This window comes from Pinus tabuliformis, chromosome 6, assembly GCF_031772625.1.
Source record: "Pinus tabuliformis cultivar Carrire ecotype Pingquan chromosome 6, CPIR1, whole genome shotgun sequence".
Lineage (NCBI taxonomy): Eukaryota > Viridiplantae > Streptophyta > Pinopsida > Pinales > Pinaceae > Pinus > Pinus tabuliformis.
The window spans coordinates 1,614,905,831-1,614,924,386 of NC_142292.1; the positions used below are offsets into that span (position 1 = coordinate 1,614,905,831).

At 39.9% G+C, this 18,556-nt stretch overlaps 1 protein-coding gene across 3 annotated transcripts in view; it reads left to right on the plus strand.

Annotated features, from left to right (window-relative positions):
• The window catches only part of LOC149265076 (vacuolar protein sorting-associated protein 52 A-like), a 354,902-nt gene that overhangs the window by 247,135 nt on the left and 89,211 nt on the right, over window positions 1-18,556 (plus strand). For all 3 annotated transcript variants that reach the window (XM_089429125.1, XM_089429130.1, XM_089429133.1), the window contains 2 exons: window positions 5,904-5,954; window positions 6,153-6,332. In XM_089429125.1, the coding sequence (XP_089285251.1) occupies window positions 5,904-5,954; window positions 6,153-6,332 (231 nt within the window). The remainder of the gene's footprint in view (window positions 1-5,903; window positions 5,955-6,152; window positions 6,333-18,556) is intronic.

An 18,556-nucleotide genomic window follows, 5' to 3' on the forward strand; every position in this document is an offset into this window, starting at 1 on the left:
AAATGACTGACGACTTCAATACTTCACCTTGAAGTTGTTCTAGCTTGTCATTCAACGATTTCTTGTCATTTTAAAGTTTTTTTTATTTGCATAAGTAGGGTTTGGTTATGATTCCTTAAACGTACAAGTTCATCCTTTTCTGAATTGTTGACTTTATTCTTAGTAGCTTCATCATCTTTTAAACTTTTGATTTGTTCTAATAATGTCTGATTAAGGCTCTTAAAACGTAAATTTTCTTCTTCTTGTTCTAATAAACACTTCTTGAGTTCCTTCTTTGTGGCTTTGGCTTTCTTGACTTGTTCGAGTAGTTTTTCATTGTGATCTCTAAGGCGCGAAATTTCTTTGTCTTTACTACAGATGGCTTCTTCAAGCTCTTTTTGCTTTTTTTTTTTTGTTATCTTGAAACATCAAGTCTAATACATCCTTGAAGTCTTCTACTGAAGATGTTATTGATTTTGATTTACTTGTTATGTCTCGAAATGTAACCATCTTCCACTTATAAGGAAATGTCAAATCTTGTTTCTTAAAGCAAGGTTGATCGAGTATGATGTCAATATTCATCTTTACAACATGAAATTGAGATATGTACTCATAATGACCCATTGCCACTTGTAAATCACTAATGTTACACTGTTTTTGGTCAAAAATATTTTTCCTTACACCAATGCTTAGCTTTAGAATTAATCGCTGATTTGCCAAGTTAACGTTGATGTAATTTTTATCGTTGCTTGTGTTGATAGCGATATTAATTTCTATTCCTTGGATACTTCTTTTTAATGTAATTACTCTGTGATCCGTAATTGAAAAACCTTTATAGGAAAATCGTCCTTCATCAGTTTTGAATTAGGCTCCATTTTGTTTATTGATAATTTTCGTCAGCGACACTGATATGTTCTTCAAAAATGGACTTCTTTTGTGTTCGTCGAAGAGCTTAGGGTTTAATGATAACCCTTCTTTTTTCTTTGATTGTCTATCTTAATATACTTTTTTTTTTTAATTTAATTAATTAATAATTTTTTTTTAAATAATTTTTTTCTCTAATCTTTTTTTTTAATAAATAAATATTTACTTAACTTTTTTTTAATAATAATAATTTTTTATTTTTATTTTTAATATTATTATATATAACTAAATTAAATTTGTGTAATATGGTTTATATATAAATGAATTCAATTTAAACTATATTATAATACTTTAATATAGTTTAATAATTTCGAATGTAAATAAAACGTGATTTTTTTGTTGGTTTAACGAATGTGATTGAATGGGATCCGATGGATAGATGCGATGGGTCAGGGTTCCCCTGTTGAATGCACCAATTAAATGAGAATGTGTATCCACCGAACCACAGACAGTCAGGGTCAGCAACAACGTGGTAATGTAGAGGACGTGAGGGACATGACCAATGGACAGCGAGGGGTAACACAGAGGAACCACAAACGATAAGGTGGACGTAGGGTTGTTGGAGGGTTGGTGAGTATGACAGGGATGAGCAATGGATGGAAGGGGTCACGCAGCGGGGACAAACAGGTTGCAGCGGATGCGACACGATGGAGAGCAGCAGCGGTGGACGACGCTGTAGAAAAGGGTCGACTGTTGTACACAATCGGGAATTATGGAAGATAGGGACGAATTGAGGATATGGCGAGAGTGATTCGCTGGCGAATCGGGTGAGCACAATCTTTCAGGGACATCGGCCTGTCAGCACTGTGGCTGTGTCAAACATCGGCTGATGGTGGTTCAGACAGCTCGTTGGAGAGCCGTAGGTAAGGTTTTATATATATATATTTATTTATTTTTAATATTACTTCTTTTTATGATTTTTTAATAAATTTTATTTTTTCTTGTTTTTTTTTTCTTCTATATATTGATTTTTTTTAATGTATATAATTTCACCCTTTTTTTTGTATATATATATATATATATATATATATATATATATATATATATAATTTCACCCTTTTTTTTTGTAATATATATATATATATATAATTTCACCCTTTTTTTTGTAATATATATATATATATATATATATATATATATATATATATTTTTTTTTTTTTTTAATATATATAATTTCACCCTTTTTTTTGTAATATATAGATATAGAAGAAAAAAAAAACAAGGAAAAATAAAAGTTATTAAAAAATCATAAAAAAGGAGCTATATTAAATATATATATATATATATAATTTATAATTATTTTTCTTCTTAATATGTAATTTTTCTTTTCTTAAATGGTGAAAGGCCTGACAGCGAATCCAATAGAATGGAGAATCTCCAACTGTGCTTGAATTCTTTGATGACAACAAGGTTGACGAATGGTTGATGGCTAAAAGCCGGGATCAGACGTGGCTCTAATACCAATGTAATGACCAAAAGTCGTATACGCAATGGAAATATTAAAATACTTCGTAGACAAAGACATCTATTGTAGGACGGTAATTGTAAATTGTATATTGTATAAAGAATTGATGTAAGATGTTTACAAATGAGAATGAGGGCCCGCTTATATACCCTAGGCAGGTGCCCTTTCATGAATGGCCATGTCTCTAAGACGTGCCTCTTCATTGGTAATTAACTGATCATTAGTTAATTAATTATCGTTTATTATTATTATATTTATATTTACATTTATTATTTTATTATGAATTATATTCATAACAGTCTTGATTGGTTTGCCTTCGAGATAGTAGGTTTTGCCTCTGTGGTTTTTGCATACAAATTTATGCATAATCCTTCTCCATGATTGTTTGTTGTCCTCCTAGTGGCGGGTTATAAACTTATAAGTTTTTGACTTTGTGTGGGTGCTGGCTCATATGTTTTCCTCCATGTAGCCACAATCTTTGTGTTTTTCTCATTGAACCTCCATGTTTGGGCTGCATTGCAACAATTTGGTAAAATCTAAAAAAATGGTGATTAGGTCATGGGGCTTTATCCTTGTAATATAATCATATCATTACTATGCATTCGAATAGATAACATATGGTAGCCATTGACTTTTCATTAGGATTAATAAAATTCCAATTAATATTCATAAGGATGAATATGCTTTCCAAGGCGATACCTTTTAGTATTTTCTAAGTTGTAAGAAATGTGGGACCCCCCATTTACCAGTCTCATTTCAGTATGGAAACCCCAAATTACGGTTGAAATGCGCTTGAAACACGTTTCAGCCTGGCTGAAACACATTTCATCCAGTTGAAACACACTTCTGGCAACAAACCCCATGTTTCAGTGTATGTACATCATGTTTTAGTGTCATGCTTATGTGGCACATGTGGGCTGAACGCAAATTATTCTTGAAAAAACAATAATTTAAGAGTGGGGTAGCCTAATATTCAACAGTAAGGCCCTACTAATGCTATGTAATTAATGGTAATGTTAAATTATTAAAGTAAAAGGATTAAATTTTTACTTCAATTTTTAACGTTAATATTAATTAACTGAGGATGTTTGACAGTGGTTACAACCTCATTGGATTTCATATGGAGAAAGTAGAATTTAGATCCCTCTCAAAATCTAGCAGAGTTTTTAGGATTTCAGAATTGAAGGGATTGCAACATTTCCATTGGAATGTGTCAGGGGTATGGAACTGACATTTAATCAAGAGCACCAAGCCCTCTATCTACCTTAATGTTAGTAGCATTGCTTGTTGATGTCCTCTATCGTGACCCTAGTAAAAGTGTACTCATCACTCAAACAAAATCTAGATTTGGCATGTTAAGCTTTTTCTTTCTTAATGCTTAGAGGGTGATATTGATGATGAGGATATAGGCAGTGATTTCTATGATATGTAGGTATTTGTTATAGCATGATTTTCTTGGGCCTTGGTGTTTTTTTCATTTATTCGTGAATCTATATCTGTATTTTACATTATAATGCTAAAACTCAAGTGTTTCTGTCAGAGTTTCAGTGTAATATTTACATTTCCCTGTTTCCTTGTTGAAAATTGGCAGCTAAGGGATGGATTTCCTTGAACAAAAAATTCATTTCTTACTATTCTAGAGTGACTTTCTAAAAATAGAAAGTCATGTTTATCATTGCAACCATGACTTTCCAAAATTAGTAAGTCACGTTGTTTCAATTGGTAATGATATACATATGATGGAAAATCACTTATCTTATCCTTAATCAATCTCAATTGTTTAAGTTTTAATTTAATCACCAATATATATTTTTATTATTATCCTTATGATATTATAATATTATTAAAATGATATTCCGTGTCACCTCTCCTACTTGGCACTCAATCATGCCACTTCACATCTCTCTCTCCTTGATGGAAAATCGAACTCTCTCATTCAATGATACATTACTCTCACTTCGTCTCTCTCTTTAATGCTCTTACACACCTCTTACACTCTCTTACACACTTTAATGACTTGTCATATAAAGATTCCTCTTACACCTCTTCAATGCATATGTTACACTTGTCCTTAATGGCTCAAATTACTAAAGCATGTGTACTCCCTCTTGATGGCATGAGTTACTAAAGCAAGTGTACCTCCTTTATGGCATAAGTTACTCTCTTAGTTTGTCATATGTAACTCCTTCTCAAGGCATGGGAGTTACTCCCTCGTGATTCGACCTCCTTGCTCTTCCTATATATTTGTGCCTCTCATTCTCTCTATTACTCACTTTGTGCATTGTGAAGGGAGAGTACAAATTTGAGAAAGAGAGAGTTAGAGAGTCTAGAGAATATTTGAGAGAGAGAGAGAGAGAGAGAGAGAGAGAGAGAGAGAGTCTTGAAGAGTAATAGCATCTTGGTGAGCCAAAGTAATTTAGTGTTTGCATCAGCTATTGCTATCAGAGATCTTCTTCAGATTTGAGTGAACTTCTTCGTTCTCTTATTGTATTATGTATCTCTGCTGAACAAATGATTTTTAATAGAAGAAGAATCTGATTGGGTTTTCCCCTTGTGGGTTTTGCCCTGATCATTGGACCTAAATTCTGTCTATTTGTGTTCTTGGCTGTCTTCTATTTTGCATATGGTTTATATGGTGTATGTTCTATCTACAATTGCTCAATTAAAATTGCAGAAGAAAGAAGTTTTGGAATAAGTGATTGTTGCAGCATAGAACGTCAAAATTTCAACATTCTTGATTTTTGGGAGGTCAATTGTCGAGGACATTTCCATTTCAGATACGTGTTTCCGTTTCCCCGTACCATGCCACTTATATATTTTTAATAATTTGCAATTTACATTTTAATACTAATATTTTAATATAATGCTTAACAATAAGATGTTAATTTTGTATAGCAGTAAAACTGTAAAACTAATGACATCATTAATAAGTAACACTAATAGTAATATTATTTATAAGTAATATTCTTAATAATGTTAACTGGGAATTCATATTTGTGGATGTACCTTTTATTGGAACTGTATTAGTAACATATACTCTCCTGAACATTTTCCGTATTGGGTTTTTTGCATATGATTTGCTGTTTGTGTCTTTTATTAACTTGGGAATGCCTTGTAATCTGTTGAGAGCAGTCATTTATGAGATATAGGAATGGTAGCCATTAAATTAGTTATAGTATGGATTGCTAATAGTAATATCCCCGATAACTCTTTTTTGGTTATAACTGATAGTTCTAATATCATGATTCCTGAGTGGTATTGATTCTTAATTTTCAATTTCTTTCTTAAATAAAATACTTCTTGTACATTCCATTTCCCTGCCGTAGGGTTTTCAAAATTTGGGACATCTGTATCCATATCTAGATCTGGATCTGATCCATATCTTATCCTGGTAACTTAGCATTATGGAACTGGGTGGAACATGATCAATTTTATAGAGTACTTCTATAAAATCTTTATAGTGTCCTTTCCTTGGGATTTTTTTATCACTGATTTTACATGCTGACAATTATGCATTTGTTTTTTGTTTTTTCAGCTAATTATGTCAAGACGTCGTGTTCCATGCTTAGATTCATATTTGGACAAGGTCAACACTTTTCTTATGATCACAAAAGAATTTTCTCATATTCCTTTGTTCCGCAGGCATTAGATTTTGAAGACAACGTACATTTGTATGTTCAATGTAATGAGAAGACATTTACAGACAGGGCACAGAAATACTTCTTGTTCTTTTGCTTCACGTCTTTCAGCAATCTGTATCATAACTAGATGGTTTATAGTGCAGGTTAATATTGCTTTGTGGCCTCGTTTCAAAATGGTTTTTGACTTGCATCTCACTAGTTTGCGCAATGCGAATGTCCGAACATTATGGGAAGATGATGTTCATCCTCATTATGTGATGAGGCGCTATGCTGAATTTACCGCTTCACTTCTTCAGCTTAATGTCAACTATGGAGATGGACAGGTTAGTGCTATCACTACATGTTTACAATCAAATTCCTCCTTTATTTAGTGATTTTTTTATCGTACTTCTTGTTTCTAACCACATCAATGAAAATGTCCCTTTGTTTTTCTTAACCTGCTTTGGTACACCTAGGCCAGCTCTTGGATATTGATGAAGGCAATTAGGGATCTGATCTGGGGGAAATTCCCCCTGTAGAGACCCGACTATCTAAGGTTTCCTACTTAATACATCTTGGTTGGTTATTAGTGCAGTTTGATAGGTAAACCTGTGAATGTCCATTCCGTTGCCATTTTCATATGCTGGGGCCTAAAATGATACCTTTGGATTAAATAATGTGCCCCAAATATCTTATACTTGGCATAGATATATATATTTTTTTCCCTTGAAAAATTGAATTAGGCGATTAGGAGTCATTTCTTGATTGTTCTTAGTAAGAATTAAGATGTCTTCAGTAAACACAAAGAGAAGTAGTCGTCCAGAAAAGGTTTGAGAATATATTATTCACCTCAGAATAAATGAAAGAGCAATTAAAAGACCAATGTGTATTACAATGACTCAGTAACCATCTCTTTAATTAATCCATGTCTGTGCAGATTATCCTTGCTTATGTACATGAACTTGATACTAGATTATAAATTAATGTTTCAAATGACTATAACCATTTGGATACTCATCTGTTCATACCAACTTATTTAATACTTGGTAGTCAACAGGCATGCATTTGTTGCTACCCTTCTATCTTTTACTGAAATCTCTTATACAATATGGGATTCAGGTCACAAGATAAATACATTACATTAAGGACTCGTTAATATACTTGACTTGATTTTCATATGGCTTGATTTGAATGGAAAATGTAACTGGTTCTTATACATTTCAATTCACACTTTTCGCTGCACATTCTAAGTGCTTATTAATCTACATTACTTGCTTTTTGTACTAGGGAAATCAAGCAGACAATGAAAACAAGATAACTCAAAAGATTTCTTCATATTGTATATATAAATGATAAAGTGAAAGCCTTATTTTATATCGATACAATCAAATAGAGTCAATCCACTTTATGAATGTGGGATAAACTGATAAAGGGAAATAAGAGATGAAAGCATAGACTAAACTAAAGTAGAATTGATTTTATTCATGCCTAAGTCTAATATCTACTTGACCATTATAAACTACCATTTATTTTAACAACCTCCCTTACTTGTCAATCTACTAACTACACCAAGCTTATCCCACAACAGTACATATTTTCAGGGTCCAAAGCCTTGGTGAAAATGTTTGTAGTTTGATCCTTTGTTGGGTAGTACTGCAGCTCGATAGGACCATCTTTTACAAGTTGTCTGATAAAGTGGCAATGTACCTCAAGATGTTTGGTACACTCATGGAAGACTGGATTCTTGACAAGTTCCATTACCCCTTTTTTGTCACATATGTTAAAAATTGAGCACAAACAAGCACAACAAGAGAGTTGGTGGAAAAGGCTTATCTTAAGATATGGATGTATAGTACATGAATTTGACCATTCTAAATCTAGATCTCATTGACAACCTAAGTTACCTGAAACGCTGCCCCCAACTCCCAACAACGCCATCCAACATTTCAGATAAGGAAACACGTACGAAACGGCTTGGAAACGACATGGAAACATTTCTGCCACCTTTCACTTTTTTTTGGAAACGACCAACTTGAGATCGGAAATGTTTCAAAGGAGTTTCAAGAAAATTTGGATACGTTTCCGAAAAATATGGATACGTTTCCAAGTTTCTAGGTTTCCAGTTTTCCAAGTTTCCAATGTTGTAGGCACTTTATTGCAAGAATATATTCTAGGTTTGTTTGTCTAGAGCATGTAAATGCAGCTGAATTCTTTGCAGACCTTATATCCACTGATTACAACTCATCTAAAAGTGAACATTTATATTGAAAAAGGATTCATGACATGATAGAGGTATTTGCCAGCAAGTTTTCAACAATGCCAGATCTAAAGGATGTGTTGTTTCTGCCTTACACACACAGCTAAGTTAGTGAGAAAAGTGTTAAAATTGGCAACTAGGGCAAAACTCCATGTGGGTCATCTTATTTATGGCAACTGATATTTTTCTTGGATCCCTCTCATCGAGAGGTATAGGATTGATCTAAAGATCATCTGATTCCGATAAGTATTCATGGAGTTATGAATTTATTTGTGTTATAAGACAATAAATCAAAGTCGGCCAGCAACCAAATAAACCCCACATGTGCTCAACATTTTATTATAAAAGGAGATGACTTGAGAGTCATTTCACATACACTTCTATCTTGATTTCTCTTCACTTGTCTTGGTTTTTAGTGGAAGAGAAATCTAGGAGTGAAAGCCCTAGAAGTTGGAGGAAAAGAGGCTGCCCTAGCCGCAGTGAAGAAGGTAGGCCAGCGAAACTATGGAAGGGTTCTATGCGTTGACCTAAAGGAGCTCAAGGAAGAACCCTAACACAGTGCTAGAAGGCAGCGCTAACGCTATCCTAAACATACCTATGGTGCCCTAGCCGCAGGCATATGATGCCTAGATGCAAGACTAATGCGGCTGAAAAGGACTGTTTTAAGGCCTAAAACAAGGCACCGAGCTGCTGGAAGGAGGCCGAGGGTAGGCCGAGTTGAAGAAGGGTTGTTTGGGGCAGTGAAAAGGTGGGCTGTAGGTGACAGCGTGGGACTGTGGTAGGCCGCAGTCCTAACCACCTCAAAATAGGGACAACGTGGAGAGTTTGAGGGTTCAAACATGCCCTGAACAACAGCGTGCTAGGGGAGGTGTCTCATGAGAGTATACCGCAGTTTTCTTGAGGGTTGTTCGAGGATTGTAGGGTTGCCTAGTGCCCTAACCAGATCAGTCATGAACAATAAGGTATGGCAAGGCTATTGGGACAGCAACAAGGTATGACAAGGCTATTGGACAACAGCAAGGTATGGCAATGGCATAGTGCAATAATGGCACAATTGGGATAGCATGACTGTTAGGGACAACAACTACAACAATATAACTAGGCAGCAGCAAGCATGGAGCTACATGGGACAACTGCATAGTAAATGGGACAGCAAAGGAATGCTAAGGCAAACATGGGACAACAACAAGCATGTACAACATGGAAAACATAGCAAGCTTGGACAGCATGGCAAGCATGGACACATGACAAGCATGGACAACATGGCAAGCATAGCAAGCTTGGACAACATGGCAAGCATGGACAACATGGCAAGCATGGTGCTATAAACACATGAGACATGCTTTATGACAACAGGGTTCAACATACCACATGGGACAACAATGTGGCAACATGCAGCTATGGCACATGGGACAACTGTGGCAGCATGGTGCAACAATGACACATGGGACAATAGTGGCAGCATAAGGTGCGACAGTATGATGTGTGTAGCATGGTTATGAGGTCCAACATAGTGATGATGAGTGCACCACGGTGAGGTGCAACATGATGATGAGGAGCAACACAATGATAGGTGCAGCATGGTGATGGAGTCACTTGGGAGAATGAGTTGAAGCAACTTGTCTTCGACTGAGTTCAACTACCTCATGTATCATCTACTTAAAGATGATCTATGCTCTTATTTAGATAAGTCAAACTGTTGACTTATGTTGTAAATGTACTATCTCTCTCTCTCTCTATCTGTTGAACTATTGAAGAACATATAAGAAGAATTGATCAAGGGTTTCCCCACATTGGGGTTTGCCCCTAGCTAGCGCCACATCTTGTGTCCTCTTGTCTTGGCTTGTCTTCTATGATTTATGTTTATGTTCTATCTGCAGTTTACTTTAATGCTAATGTGATTTCTAATCTTGAAAAGATACTGAGCTAACTGTGAAAATTGAAATAAATTGCTCTAAGCACAGAACATACCAAAAATTAACATGGTATTAGAGCTGAGGTGAAGACAAATCCCAAGCAAGAGTGAAAGAGCAATTACCAAAGACAGTTGGGAAAGGGCAAAAGGATCAATGGATTCCTCATCCCTCTTTAAATTCGCCAAGGGTGAAGCCAAATAAGAGAACATTATCAGAATGGCGTAGCAAAAGCTTTTGATGGCCCACCTAAAGATCACTTCAATGGGAAGTCTGGATCTAAGGGTGGAGAGAAAGACAGATGCTTTGTTTGTAATAAGTTCGGCCATTATGCGAAGGAGTGTTCGAATGGCAGGGACACATCTCTTGATCAAGATAACAATCATTCTAGGGACATCTTCAGTGATCGGAGGAATGACAGGTAATGCAAGTCATCAAGGAAATGGCCGACTCTTCAAAGAAAGCAAGGAACCCTAGGTATGAAGAATCAAATGTTGTTTCTGATAAGATAAAGAAGCATTATCTTGTATTGGCCTTGTCCTTCAGATTCTGTGGGAATTTGGCTTATTGATTGTAGTGCTTCAAAGCACTTCATCGGATAGAAGGGTGATCTCTCTAATTTAGTAGAGATGGAAACAATCGTGGGATTATACTTGGAGCCGATGCCACCTATCCCGGAAAGGGTGTAGGGAATGTTACCCCTCAATTGAATGAGGGTAACTCGATTCATTTACGAGAATCTCTTTATGTACCTAATCGCAAGAAGAACCTGGTGTCCATTTCGGCAATGGAAATCAAAGGTTTTAGGGTGGCATTCATCGATGGAAAGGTACGTGTTTGAAAATGAAATTTTCAAAAGATGCTTTTACTCATGGATTCAGGGTTGGCAATTTGTATCAAGTTGCAGGAAGTCCATTGGGGACCATGTCAGTTGACACATCTCATCTACTTTATGGGGCCCTACCCGATATGAGTCAGATGGTGACAGGGATGCCTGAATTCAAAAAGAGCATGAAGGTACATGTCTGAGATGTACCGAAGGAAAATCTTACAAGGGGACCATTCCCCTCATGTAGCAGGTCCACAGATTTGGAACAACCCAAGGGGTTTGAGATTCATGATTGGGAATCTCACGTATGCAGGTAGAAGAAAGCCCTCTATGGCTTGAAGCAAAACACCCCGGATGTAGTATGAGAGGATTGATAGCTATCTGATGAAGCTGAGATTCACGAGGAGTGAAACCGTTCCAAACCATTGCTCGAAGGTTGTGAATGATAGACCTTTCATACCGGTAGCTTCTGAGGACGACCTATTTTTGACAGGCGCAGACCCTCTCATTTGCAGAAGTAAGAGGGAGTTGGATTCCGGGTTTGGAATGGTGAACTGCAAGCCCGCGAGCTCAACTTTCAGAAGTTATGTGGTAGGGATACCGGACCTGATTTGGGAAATGTCTTTGAGTTTCACAAACTCCTTCTAGCATTGATGTTCTTGGTGAACTCCTGTCTGGATATATGTTTTGCAGTTAGCATGATGGGCTCATATATGGTTGAGCCTCATTGGATTGGTGCCAAGAATCTTCTGAGATATCTTCAGGGCACTATCTTTCATGGATTGAGGTACATTGTCGGAAATGCAAAGCTGCATGATTATTCGAATGCTAACTGGGTAGGCAGTGTGGAGGATCACAAGAGCACTTCCGAGTGCTGGTTCTCTTTGGATTCTGCTTCGATATCATGGATGAGCAGGAAGCAGAAGTCGGTTGCTATAAGCATCACTGAGACCAAATGCATAGCTACGAGTATGATCTCGTCTGAAGTTGCTTGGTTGTGGAAGCTCTTCAGTGAGCTGTTTGTACACATGATGGATACCATCGTGATCCTCTGTGTCAACTAGAGGGGATTCGATTGTTGAGGAATCCAGTATTCTATGATTGCTCCAACATATAGATATCAGATACTACCTTCTCTGGGATATGGTACGTCGATGAGTGAGGAGGCTCCATCGCATTGAGACTGATGTATAGGTCGCAGACATTTTGTCGAAGCCCCAGGGAAAGGTCAAATTTGTGACTTTCCCGAACGACTTGGAGTCGTTGAGAGACCCTCTTATGAGGGTCCTGCATGATGAATGCATTGAGCTTTGGGAGCTTCGGGGGGCTTGGGGTATTTCTCGGAGCAACAAGCGGCCATAGGGCGACTCACCCTCCCCTAATGGTGTGCTGTGTACAGGGTGAATGGTTCAACCTTCCCCTGTGATACCCCGTGGCGACTTATTGACAGGGTGAGTGGTTCTCCTATCGAGGCATCCTACCCATGTTGTCTGGGACTCATGGGAAGTACCTCTCATTCGGCCAATGAGTAGGGAAATGGGGTTAGGGACCATATTAGTACTATCGATGGACGCATCATTGTATCTACTGTACTCCCTATGCTAGGATGACCTCCATTGATCTGGGATCAGTATGAGTGGTTTGAGACACTCTCTTGTGATATTGATCTGGGATCAATGAAACTGACTTCGGGTCAGTAAGAGTGACATAACTCACTCTCTTTTGGAACTGATCTGGGATCAGTAAGAGTGGTATGACACACTCTTCATATGGAACTGACTTCGGGTCAGTAGAGAATGGTATGAGACATTCTCGATCAATTCTTCTTCTTCATGGTTCAGCAGCGCAGAGAAGAGCAGAGCAGTGCAGGGCACTGATGGCAGAGATAGTACAGTGGGACAGATGGATCAGTGGATGGAGTTCTCCCTAGTTGAGAGGGAGTGTTAAAATTGGCAACTAGGGCCAAACTCCATGTGGGTCGTATTATTTATGGCAGCTGATATTTTTCATGGATCCCTCTCATCAAGAGGTATAGGATTGATCTAAAGCTCATTCGATTCCGATAAGTATTCATGGAGTTACGAATTTATTTGTGTTATAAGACAATTCGTCAAGGTCGGCCAACAACCAAATAAACCCCACATGTGCTCAACATTTTAGTATAAAAGGAGATGACTTGAGAGTCATTTCACACACACTTCTGTCTTGGTTTCTCTCCACTTGTCTTAGGTTTTAGTGGAAGGGAAATCTAGGAGTGGAAGCCCTAGACGTTGGATGAAAATAGGCTGCCCTAGCCGCGAGAAAGAAGGCAGACCAACGAAGCGATGGAAGGTTTCTATGTGTTGACCTAAAGGAGCTCAAGGAAGAACCCTAATGCAATCCTAGAAGGCAACCCCAATGCAGTCCTAGAAGGTAGCCCTAATGCTATCCTAAACATACCTATCGTGCCCTAGACGCAGGACTAATGCGACTGAAAAGGAGGATTGTTTTAAGGCCTAAAACAAGGCACCGAGCTGCTGGAAGGAGGCCGAGGGTAGGCCGAGTTGAAGAAGGGTTGTTTGGGGCAGCGAAAAGGTGGGCTGTAGGTGACAGTGTGGGACTGTGGTAGGCCGTAGTCCTAACCACCTCAAAACAGCGACAACGTGGAGAGTTTGAGGGTTCAAACATACCCTGAACAACAATGTGCTAGGGGAGGTGTCTCATGGGCTGTTCGAGGACTGTAGGGCTGCCTAGTGCCCTAACTAGATTAGTCATGAACAACAAGGTATGGCAAGGCTATTGGGACAACAACAAGGTATGACAAGGCTATTGGGCAACAGCAAGGTATGACAATGGCATAGTGCAATAATGGCACAATTGTTGATTTGGGGTAGCATTGGATGTGCTCTAGCCACAAAAATTGGTGGAGAGACTAAAGCACATGAGATCACCAATACCTAGAAATGGTTTGGGTAGATTCCAAACAGTTTGGGAGATATTAAAATAATTAATATTTTTAATTGAGTCCCTAAGTCTAAACTTAGGGAAAATAAAATATCAATGTGAATTAATATAAAACTATGTTAGAAGGGTCCAAATGTCATGGATCAAGCCAGAATCAATCTTAGCCGTTGATTAGGGAGTTAATCTCGGCCGTTGAATTGTCAACAAGAAATGTATAATAGGAGGCTTGAGGGTCGCTTGGAGAACACACCGAGTTGATCAAGATTTCGATTTTCTGGGGCAAGGTTTGCTGAGGAAGTCGAAAGAGTGATCAGAGTTGCAGCTGAGGGGCAATGAATATAGAAGCAGAGAGGTAGAGTTGGTATCAGGAGAATCAGCGTAGACGTCGAGAGAAAGGGACGCAGAGCCAGCGAGAGGCCACATCGAGCCAACTAAGGCCCATGTAGAGGTAACTAGGAGTTGCGGAGTGCCTTAGAGAGCCAACGTGGGTGATGCAGAGGCTCTAGAGGCTGACGCAGTGCCTCTAGAGGTTGACGCAGGGGTTATTGGGCTGATGCTAGCCCAAAAAGGGTTGCCGTAGTCCCTAGAGGCTGACACTGGGGTTTTCGTGGGGTAGATTGGAGCTAGGAGTTGTCGGAGTGTTTATCCGGGGTTTCAGCCGGAATATCTACTTTCGAGTAGAGGGGTACTACTGTCGAGATTATTCTCTGTTGGGTGAGCCGGTTTTGGCACCCAGATTGTATTCAGAAACTGCATAATAATAAAATCCTTAGATAGCTGCACCGATTTTCCCGCATTGGGTTTTTCCGGGGACATTGGTCCAAAAACAACGGTGTCACTTGTGTGCTTGTTTTTTTCCTTCAGTTGATGATCTGTAATGTGTTGAGCATGTACTTGTATTTATTTTCAGTATTTACATGGTAAATAACTTGTTATAACAAGTAGGCAGAAATAAATTAGAAAAGTACATTAAGGGTTTCTAACAGTTAGGCTTAGAAATTACAACATGGTATTACAGGGTGGTTGCAGATCATAGGAGAACTGAGGACATCAACCGAGCAGAGCAGCAACAATAGAAAACAGTTGTCTCGAGTGACAAAAGCTGTTCCTAGTAGAGAAGCAACAAAGAAGGGGTGGCGTAGTGCCTGTGTTATCAAGTTTGAGCCAGGAAGAGGATCAACGCAGTGGTAGAGGTGAGCAGACTCGACCTACGCAGTGCCCGATCATCTTTCTCAGTCAGGAAGGATTGATGCCTGTGGCCAGGAGGTGTGGATTTTGCTGGTGCTAGGGTTGCATAGAGCCTAGAAGCTCTAACCTTCAGTTTGCTGGGGCTTAGGAGGCTCTGGGTAAGTTGTAGAGTGAAGCTGGTGGGGTACTGTAGTCAGAACAATACCTAACGGGGCAAGACCGAGGAGGGAGTTGCTATTGAGGATTTCTAGCCAAGAAATCCGGATCAGTGGTGCAGCTGCACTAAGGATCGGATTAGGGGCATCTTGACATTGGTAGAGGGGTTTCCAGGTGGGAAACCAAGGCTCAGAGGGAGTCACGCTGAGAACTTCCAGAAAGGAAGTAGAGGTGCAGCGAGATCACAGTGAACGGGGTAAGAGACCAGGACAGACTGGATGAAGCCTCAAACTTCGTAGTCTGGAAGGCTAGAATCTTATTCATTCTAGATAGGAACCGTCTCAAGAAATTCGCCTTGAGGACAATAGTGGTCCCAGTTGACCCGGCTGATAACGATAAGTACGAGGATGCAATGGCGAGGGCCAAGAGCATCATCCTTGACGAGGTTAAGGACCATATAGTACCACACATTGCCGAGAAGAATACGACAAATGAGATGTGGGAGGCCCTAAAGAAGTTGTATCAACATACTTCTGTGTAGAGGAAGATGCTACTGGAAAATTAGCTGCAATCATACCAAATGCAGATTGGAGAACAGATCGACACCTTCCTCGGTAGATTGAAGGAGATCCGGGGTCAGCTAACTTCCATAGGGGTCACGCCGGATCAAGAATTGATGGTGAGAACAACCCTGAATGTAGTCTCAGAAGACTAGGAAGTGTTGGTCCAGAGCATACTGGGTAGGGTGACCCTTCCAGATTGGGAGGAAATGTGGGTGACTCTTCGCCAAGAAGAGATTAGAAGGCTAAGCAAGGTTGGTATCAAGGGGATCAGAGTCAAGGAGGAAGAGGAGGACGCTGCCCTAGCATTTGAGGGAAAGCAGGAGAAATGGAAGAAGGACCTCTCCAAGGTCAAATGCTTCAACTATGGGGAACTGGGTCACTATGCGAGCTAGTGTCCGAGGAAGTAGAGTAAAGGAGCGGCTTGCGAGACCAAGGCTATGCCAGTAAGGGCGGAGAAGGAATTGGAGACAGATGATGACTATGCCATGAGTGCTCACACGCCTCTTGAGCGGAAGTGGGGAGACATCGAGCTGTAGTCAGACAGACTACAGGTGATGAGGGGCAGGATCCTCGAGGTGCCCAACCTCTTGGATTATACCTTGCTACGGGAGCCTCGAAGAGGAGTAGCAGGACTGGCGGATGTCGGTAGAGACGGATGCAGATGAAGCGACAAAGAGGGCTACAGTGCAAGAGTCCCAGGACAACGTGAGGCAGCAATGCGAGATGGATGGAGTTGTTTCAGCAGCGCAGAGGTCAGAGAGGGAGCACTTGTTAGCGACAGAGGGAGTTTCAACATCGAGGGTGTCTCTAGCCTGACAGAGATGTCAGAGTTGGGAGATCAGTTACTTACTTCTCAGTAACTGAGTTGCAGTGCAGCAGTTAGCAGTGGCAGTGCTATGGGCAACACGATGCAACATGATGAGAGGGGTTGCCGTACGGATGCAGCAGTGGCAGTGGCAGGGCCATGGGCAGCAGTACATGATGCAGTAGTGCAGAGGATGTTGGGCAACAGGCCTAGCATTAGCACAGGGACCGATGCCAGATGATCAGGGTGATGCTCAGTGAGGAGTATTACTAGAGCACAGTCCTCGCTAAGAGGGAGTGTTGATTTGGGGTAGCATTGGATGTGCTCTAGCCACGAAAATTGGTGGAGAGGCTAAAGCACATGAGATCTCCAATACCCAGAAATGGTTTGGGCAGATTCTAAACAGTTTGGGAGATATTAAAATAATTAATATTTTTAATGGAGTCCCTAAGTCTAAACTTAGGGAAAATAAAATATTAATGTGAATTAATATAAAACTGTGTTAGAAGGGTCCAAAAGTCATGGATCAAGCTAGAATTAATCTTAGCCATTGATTAGGGACTTAATCTCGATCGTTGAATTGTCAACGAGAAAAGTATAAGAGGAGGCTTGAGGGTCACTTGGAGAACACACCGAGTTGATCAAGATTTCGATTTTCTGGGGCAGGGTTTGTTGAGGAAGTCGAAAGAGTGATCAGAGTTGCAGCTGAGGGGCAGTGAATACAGAAGCAGAGAGGCAGAGAGGGTACTGGGAGAATCAACGCAAAAGCTGGGAGAAAGGGACGCAGAGCCAGCTAGAGGCCACACAGAGCCAGCTAGGGCCCACGTAGAGGCATCTAGGAGCTGCGCAGTGCCTCAGAGAGCTAGCATGGGTGACGCAGAGGCTCTAGAGGCTGACACAGTGCCTCTAGAGGTTGACACAGGTGTTATTGGGCTAACGCTAGAAAGGGCTGACACAGTGCCTAAAGGCTGATGCTGGGCCAGAAAGGGCTGACACGATGCCTAGAGGCTGACGCTGGGGTTTTTGTGGGACAGATTGGAGTTGGGAGCTGTTGGAGTGTTTATCCGGGGTTTTAGCCGGAATATCTGCTTTTGAGTAGAGAGGTTCTACTATCGAGATTTTTCTTTGTTGTGTGAGCCGGTTTTGGCACCCAGATTGTATTCATAAACTGCATAATAATAAAACTTGCAGATAGCTGCACTGATTTTCCCACATTGTGTTTTTTCGGGGACATTGGTCCAAAAACAACGGTGTCACTTGTGTGCTTGTTTTTTTTCCTTTAGTTGATGATCTATAATGTGTTGAGTAGGTACTTGTATTTATTTCTAGTATTTACATGGTAAATAACTTGTTAATTAATTAGAACAAGTAGGCAGAAATAAATCAGAAAAGTACATGAAGGATTTCTAATAGTTAGACTTAGAAATTACAACATTGGGATAGCATGACTGTTAGGGACAACAACTACAACAATATAGCTAGGCAGCGGCAAGCATGGAGCTGCATGGGACAACTGCATAATAATTGGGACAACAAAGGAATGCTAAGGCAAACATGGGACAACAACAAGCATGGACAACATGGCAAGCATAGCAAGCTTAGACAGCATGGAAAGCATAGCAAGCTTAGACAGCATGGAAAGCATAGCAAGCTTAGACAACATGGCAAGCATGGACAACATGACAAGCATGGACATCATGGAAAGCATAGCAAGCTTGGACAACATGGCAAGCATAACAAGCATGGATAGCATGACAAGCATGGTGTTGTGAGCACATGAGGCATGTTGTATGACAACACGGTTCAGCATACCACATGGGACAGCGGTGTGGCAACATGATGCAACTATGGCACATGGGACAACTGTGGCAGCATGGTGCAACAATGACACATGGGACAACAGTGGCAGCATAA